Consider the following 7,551-nt stretch of genomic DNA (forward strand, 5'->3'; position numbering starts at 1 on the left):
TTCCCCTTCACAAACTGCATTGACTCCCTCTTGTGTGTTCTGATGTGTCACCCGAGAGCCTCCTCTCTGTGTTCCTGTGACATACTGTGCACCGGCTCCTACCACTGTCCCCACACTATGATGGTCTGTAGTGTACAAGATATTAGTAAGTCGCCATATGTTGTTTGAACTCACTGAAAAGTTCCCTCATTTCAGACCCATGTTTGTCTCAGAGTGCCCTCCGCGGTCTGGGGATGACTGCCCCCCACTAACTCTGTGACAGGGAGGGACACAAACACCAAAGAACCCAAAGTAAAGATTCTGTGCCCTTGAGAACAGCTGGAAGGTGGCCATTCCCAACAGGTTACTGGTCCATATCCTACAATATAAAAACCCTGCAGTGGGAAGGAGAGGCCAGAAGTTCAGCTGCTGGGAGAAAGCTCCATCATGAACTTCAGCCGATGCCTCAACTTCTCAATTTCTGCTGGATGATGTAATGTGATGACCTTGATTATTTGAATAGGTATGGTCCCACTCGTGTGCTTGAATGCTTGGCCAATGGGGAATGGCCCTGTAAGGAGGTGTGACCTTGTTGGATGAAGTATGTCATTGTAGGGGAAGGCTTTGAGGTCTCATATGCTCAAGCTATGGGCATATGCCCAAGTATGGTACAAAGTCTCCTTTTGCTGCCCGTGGATCAAGATGTAGGACTCTCAGCTACTCTCCAGCACCATGTCTGCCTGCATGCTGCCCACCATGATGACAAAGGACAGAACCTATGAGACTGTAAGCCAGCCTTAACTAAATGTTTGCCTTTATAAGAGTCGCCTTGGTCATGGTGTCTCTTCACAATAGAACCCTAAGACAATGGCCTCATCTTCTATCTGTTGCTGTTTGTCCTTTTACTTGAAGTCTCACCTGAGGGGACAGCGCCTGTGCTGGGACTCACCATAGGAAACTCCAGCAGGCTGTCTTAATGGTATGACCCCAGTCAGCAGTGCCTGACTTGATTTTTATCCCCTCCTCCTCTCCTTTCCTCTCCTCTCCTCCCCTCTCCTCTTCTTCCTTTTCTTTCTTTTCTTCTTTCTTCTTTCTTCTTCTTTCTTCTTTCTTCTTCTTTCTTCTTCTTCTTCTTCTTCTTCTTCTTCTTCTTCTTCTTCTTCTTCTTCTTCTTCTTCTTCTTCTTCTTCTTCTTCTTCTTCTTCTTCTTCTTCTTCCCCCACAAGAAACTCATTCAAAACAGAAACGATGGCGGCTGCCATAGATAATTCTCCAAACAACCATCCACTGGAAACAAATACTTAAATTGTGCATTCCTGTTAATTTTTCTAGTAATCTCATGGAAACTCACTAAAAGAAGCAGAAAATGGACTTTTACATTTTATTTCAATGTGTCCAAATTGCCACCATTTTTCTGCAGAACACACATGAAGACATTTCTGATGTGCTATGACAGAGTCTAAGGCAGCCAGCCTTTGAGGTCACATATACTATGTATCAAAATTTGCTCTGGCCACAATTTTTAGTGGTCTGTAGCTACATGAACATGTTCAGGCTGCTCTCTGTTTCCAGAACTTTCTGCCCTGCCTCTGACTCCCAGACCCAATCCACCTGTAGGCCAGCGCTATGCTGAGCCCACATCACAGTCGTGGAGATTCCTGGGCTGGGAGCACTCGGTGATCCCTTGTCATACTGATGACTCCGTCCATTGGTTTATGTGTTAATCAATTCAGAGCACCTCAGATGGGAGGCTTACACTACATGCTGGAGGCCAGAAGTTCAAGGTGGAAGTCCTGAAATGGGAGGCTTACCTCACATGCTGATGGCCAGAAGTCCCAGGTGGAAGTGTCCCAGGCTAAATTCTCCTGAGGCCTCTCTCCTTGGCCTGCAGACAGCATATTGTCCCTGCCTCCTCAAGTGCTTGCCCTCTGGACACACACAGGCTGTATGCTAGGCTCTTTTATCTCTGAGGACACCAGTCTCTCGGGGGTTAGGGACTACGCCATGTGATCTCAGGGTTAGGGACCAGGTCATGTGACCTCATTTAGCTTCACATCTCATTCACTGCCTCCACTTTCAGGTGCTGAGCGCACTAGGGATGAAAATTCCAACATGGGGATTCAGAAAAATACTATACATCCAGTAACAAAATCCCCTCACAGACCAGCTGCCATTCTCTACCATTTGCCTCCTTCGGTGTGTCTGTGTCAAGGCCTGCCAGCCATGAGCACAGGGGCATCCTCACAAAGGTCTCAGACAAAGGCATATCTGCCTCATCTGGAAACTTTGGTGCTCGGACTTTTGTTAGGAGTGGAGGTTCTGGTTTTGTTTATTTGTTTGTTTGTTTGTTTGATTGATTGATTGATTGATTGATTGATTGATTTGAAACAAGGTCTCATGTATCCCAAGCCCACAAAGGCAAAATGTAGCTAAGAGGCCCCAGTTTAGATCTGCCAGGATTGGAGTTACATTTAGAATAGCTTACAAAATTAGGATGTTAGCTGCTGTGCCCAGCGATTGAGTTACCTGTTGATTCTAAACTAAGTTTGTGTGGTGTTTTCCTTCACACAGCCACTCAACTGAGTTCCAGAGAAAGGTACCATGGTGGGGCAGCCCAGCCAGCCACTGGAATTTGGAACCGTGAAGCTGGCTAGGCCGTGACCTGCCATGGATGCTTGGAGGCCCTGGAGGCAGTGAGAGCACCAGGGCCAGAGGGTAGCCAGTCATAGCATGAGATGGTGCACTTTTGTTATTTCATGCTACAGCCTGAACTCACTAAGTAGCTGGGGATGACCTTAAAGTTCTGATCTTCCTGCTTTTCCCTCCCAAGTGCTGGGATAGCAAGTATGTGCCACCACACCCAAATGACTGAGACATTTTTTTGAAGACCCCTCCAAGGAACCAAGGCAAGCCAGGAAGATGCCAAAGTTTGACATATCTACCATCCTAAGGTTCTCATAAAGATAAAGCCAGTGCCCAGGGGCCACAGAGACACCAAAGTACCCAAACCAGTCCCCAAAGGCCATAACAGAAAAGAGTGGCCCAGGCCAGTGGCAGAGTTCAGGAGGGACATATGCTGTTCGTCCTCCTCCAGCTCCAGGCATATTGGGAGTGGACGCCTCACGCTCCTGCCAGAGGCTTCTCAGCCTTCATGGACTGATGTGGAACTATGAGCTGAGCCCACAGTATTTATCGCAACGACAGTCATGAGGCTAAGACACTATGACATAATTCTGGATCATGAGATGCAAACTTGGGGTTCCTTAAGGATCGCTTTCCATCTCTATTGTCCCGTCTCTGTCCATGGAGGCCACGTAAAGTCTCTGAAGTGGTCGCAGCCTTCTTGCAGGCCATGAAGCCCTAAACCATGTGCCACAGAGGGCAAAGTAGAAGCAAGTCCATGCCAAATCTCAGAACTTACACACTGTAGCCTCGAATGCCCACAGACATCTTGCTACACAATTTGGTTCAAAGGAAAAAACAGGGTCTATTGACCATGGCCACGGTACCGGGGAGTCACATAAGGTTGGCAGAACCCCATCTCCAGCTGTCTTCTCAACAGCGTTGGATCCCTCATGCACAGGGGATGCACATATGCACACGTGTGTGAGCTCTGAACTCTCTCCTTCCGTCCAACGCCACCTGGGTGGGCCAGGTGAGTCTTCAAAAAGAACACAGCGTCTCGAAAGTCACATCACCAACCCCATAGGTTCCTCTCATGAGAACCAAGGTGGGAAACCAAGGTTCCGATAGGCAAAGAGTGGTCTCCAGGCCAAAGAGCTGGGCTCAAACCCCATCTCATGAGACCATCTTGAGACCCTTCCCTAAGGTCTTCTCGGGGAAACTGAGGCAGCTGTCTGCATCCAGTGACTGGTTAGGACATTGGAGATCCATGAAAGCACTGGCCTTGGGAGCAATGGTCACAGCTGTCCTTGTGGCTTCACCACACAACTTCAGCCTCTTACAAAGAATTAGAGATTGGGGAGAGTCAGGCATTTCCTAGGGGACACACAATCATGGGGTTCTGGAACCTGGTAACAGTGGTTTCTTTGACAGCCTGTGTAGGCAAACACCCTCCTATGGGGATGGTCCTAACTAATATGGGCAGGTTCTGGGACTCCCTGAACCTCTGTCTCTTCTACTGCTCTCTGGTTTCAGCACGCTGGATAGGACGTAAGGATCATGTGCCTGCCTGGCTGGTGAAGGGCTAGGGAGGTTAGCCCAAACTAGAGGTCTCTTGGGGGCAGGTGTGGAGACAGACCATGGCAAAGGAGAGTAACAGGAAGGTGTCTGTGGCACTCACTACCTCCTGCCCACCCACAGAAGGATGGTAGAGCCATAGTGCAAAACTTCCAGGGTTGGGTCTCCTCTGTGCCCCTTGGCTTACTCTTCTTTGGGTTTGCCAGGCTGAGGCCGGGCCAGCCTGTAGTCCATATAGGTCCCCAGGCAGGACCACAGAATGAAGCGTACCAGGAGGATGACAACCAGGAGCACCATGAGTGGGTCAGGGCCGGGAGTGTCCCCCAGCCAGGAGGCCATGCTGAGGAGGGAGTCTACCACACAGGGTACAGCAGCAGCAGCCTCGCTGAGGCCTGATCTCAGCCCTGCCTGCCTGCCGGTGGCCCCTTCTGAGGGACAGATCCGTGCAGCCCGCAGCCAGCCCTTCCCACTGCACTGGGCCTCCCCGCCTGTGAGGGGACAGTTGGGGCTATAGGCGGCCTCCTTGGTCAAGAGGCCCGTGTACCATTCATGGGGAGCTAAGCACTCCGTGCACCGACAATGGCAGCATTGTCCAGAGGCCCTGGCGGCGGGAGGCCTGCGGGAGCTCGCCTCCCGCGCTGTCCCCGCGGCCCCTGCCCGCCAGGCTGACGTAATCCCCAAACATCTCCGGCGGCGGCAGCTGCAGGGCGAAGCGGCCGCCTCCTCCGGGCCTTTCCGGCTGCCGCAGACAATCGAGCCCTTTCTCTCCCCAATTAGCTATCACTTCTGGAGGCCAGCGCGGTCCGAGGCTGGGCGGGCTGTGTAGCAGCAGCAGCAGGCCCGCACCGAGCGGGGGCCACGAGGCTTGCAGGGAGGCCCGGCCCAGCAGGGAGGGCGGCAGGGAGACTGTGCGATTGAAAAGAGGAGAGAGGCACAGAGAGGGGGGAACAGTCGGCTGGAGCCCAGAGGCGACCCCAGACATGGCTCAATTAGCACACAGGCTGTGCGCAGAGTCCCCGAGGCTGCCCCAACCTGTAGCAGCATGGGGGTGGTCAACACAGACCGCCCCCAAAAGGGTCTGGAACCTAGGGAGTGGATTTAATCTCCCCCTCACAACCCCGGGAAGGCAACCACTGGAGATGGGCTGAACACCACCTACTCCAGCCCCACAGGAGGTTTATGGGAAGGAACCCCTATAGCCCCCCTCCAGCTGCCCACACAGGGCTGGCGGCTGATTAGCAGAGGAGACTCACTGAGTGGTGGTGCGGAAGATGCTTGCTTCCTTAGACCTCAGGCTCCTCGCTGGGAATGAGGTCAGAGCCCCCTGCTCTGAAAGACAAAGAGAGAATACTTAAATAGGCCCAGCACCCCTAGAGCAGCCGCTCTGGGGACTCACCTCCAGAATTTTCCAGAAAAACAGCATCTGCCCAGTTACACCCGTCTGCCGTATACATGTGCGCATACACACACATGAGGACCACGTCCCCCTGTGTGGGCCACTCTGGCCCCTCACAGCTGAGGTCTCCTTGGATGAAGAAAAAATTGGCTTGCTGTCCCCTACCTCTAATACCAACTGTGTGTCCCACAAAGCAGGACCTCATCTGCAGCCAGGGGCACTGTGGGAGGAACGAGAATGCCCGGCCAACAAGGTCCTAGACTTCCAACCCAAGTTGTCTCACCAGGAATCAGTCCAATAAGCCATGAGAGATGCAAGGGGGCATCTTCCACACGGAGAACTCCTGTAGAGCGTCGCTGGTCGCCTCTCACTAGTACTGAACTCTTTCCTCCGTGGCATTAAGAGTATTCACCCCGCAGAGCCTTTCTAGAAGATTCCAAATAACAGCAAACACAAAGGACTGGCAGGTAGCCCACCACAGGATGGGCGGTGAAGAGTTTGAGAACAGTGACAATGTGTGGATTTCCAAAGTGTACGGGACGTATGTAAGTTACCTGTGTCCACTGCCTCTCATGCTGCGGCTGGTGCATCCCTGGGACTGACCAAGGTTGTCTCCCACTTTGCAGTGTATGGGGTGACTTGTCAGGCCACCCAGCCCAACACTCTCAGGACATCATTCTTGAAACATTCTTGGGTTTACTTTTCTTTCGCTCCAAATGTAAGGGAGGATGTAGAAGTTAGGAGCCAGATACAGCTAGAAATCACACCAAACATTTGTTTCTCTGAGGTTTCTGGAATGTCCTCGAGGGCCTTGCTTACTTACTAAAGAAGCCCTAGGGAATCTGGGGTGAGAGTCCCCGCATAGACACCACCATGCTCTTGGAAAGGGAGCAAGCCAAGGGCTCACCTCAGCCAGCATCTTACTCACCTGAGAGTTCACATCTCCGGTAAGGCTTTCTCGGAAGCTGAAGCGTCTGCCCCGAGCTTGGCCACCAGCTCGGACCCACCACTGGTGGAACTAAGGTGGCCTTGAACAAAGCTCTGTGTTTGTCAGGCACACCATCAGATAGGGAAAGTCAATATTGTCCCAGGTAACATGGCATCAAGACACAGGAGACTCTGGGGTCAAGGAGGCCTGACCCTTCCTTCCCACTCATATGCCTCTGAGTGTTGGCAAGCATAAAGTCGGCCATGTGTCTTTCAGGGAAGAAAGTGAGTGGCCCTCCTAACTGCTCCTAGGAGAGAGAGGGGAGGTCAGTGGGCGTGCTGGAGGATGAAGTCAGGGAGGATGAAGTCAGGGAGGATGAGGGAAGCACAGAAAGGAGCAAGAGATTGGTGGAGACAGCACAGACACAGCTTCTCTGCTCGAAGGACACTAGGGTGCTCCTCATTTTGGTGACAGGGACTCTCTGAGTCACCCACAACTGCTCTTCCTGGTCCCTAGGACTTCCCAGCCTCTGTTTTGGGGCTTCGGGAGCTGTCCCCCAGGCAGAACTTTACCAAACCTTGACCATACAATGGATGAGCTCTGGGTCCCCCGGACTAACTCAAGGGTATACAGCCAACAGAACATCTTCAAATTGGGAGAAAGAGGCCCAAAGTCAATCCTTCTTTTATGGCTTACCCCATCTCCACCTTCCTATTTCCTGGATTTCTTACCATCCTTTTAGACAACCACATCCTGAAACACCTGCTATTGACATGGCCCAAAGCAACATGAAAGTCCCATAGACACCAATAGTGTCTGCTGTGATATCCAGAGCTCAGTCATGAAGGCTCTTGTCCCTTGTCACAGAGGACAGATCAGGCAGGGGACTCTGGCTATCTTCAAGGCTTGAGGAATCCACAGTGACATCCTACACCTAAGTGTTCAAGCATTGGAGTGACAAGGGACAGGTCCTTGCTTACTGTTCTCTGATGTTTGCCAGGTGAAAGTGCAGTCACCAGCGAGGCCAGTGAGAAGGCTGGGGTGAAAA

At 51.9% G+C, this 7,551-nt stretch overlaps 1 protein-coding gene across 1 annotated transcript; it reads right to left on the reverse strand.

The window, feature by feature from the left end:
- Nucleotides 1-1,347: 1,347 nt before the first annotated feature.
- On the reverse strand, nucleotides 1,348-6,763 carry Smim38 (small integral membrane protein 38). The gene is made up of 5 exons (NM_145088.2): nucleotides 6,504-6,763; nucleotides 6,130-6,329; nucleotides 5,859-6,001; nucleotides 5,433-5,508; nucleotides 1,348-5,085 (listed from the first exon to the last, which is right to left on the reverse strand). The coding sequence occupies exon 5, from the start codon at nucleotides 4,516-4,518 to the stop codon at nucleotides 4,363-4,365; it is 156 nt and encodes a 51-aa protein (NP_659556.2). The 5' UTR covers nucleotides 4,519-5,085; nucleotides 5,433-5,508; nucleotides 5,859-6,001; nucleotides 6,130-6,329; nucleotides 6,504-6,763; the 3' UTR covers nucleotides 1,348-4,362.
- Between the last annotated feature and the right edge of the window lie 788 nt (nucleotides 6,764-7,551).

The sequence above is a fragment of the Rattus norvegicus genome, chromosome 1 (assembly GCF_036323735.1).
Source record: "Rattus norvegicus strain BN/NHsdMcwi chromosome 1, GRCr8, whole genome shotgun sequence".
In the NCBI taxonomy this organism is placed as follows: domain Eukaryota; kingdom Metazoa; phylum Chordata; class Mammalia; order Rodentia; family Muridae; genus Rattus; species Rattus norvegicus.

Excerpts from the sequence above, each read along its gene's own strand:
- Smim38 (NM_145088.2), bottom strand. The coding sequence starts at position 4,518 with ATGGCCTCCTGGCTGGGGGACACTCCCGGCCCTGACCCACTCATGGTG.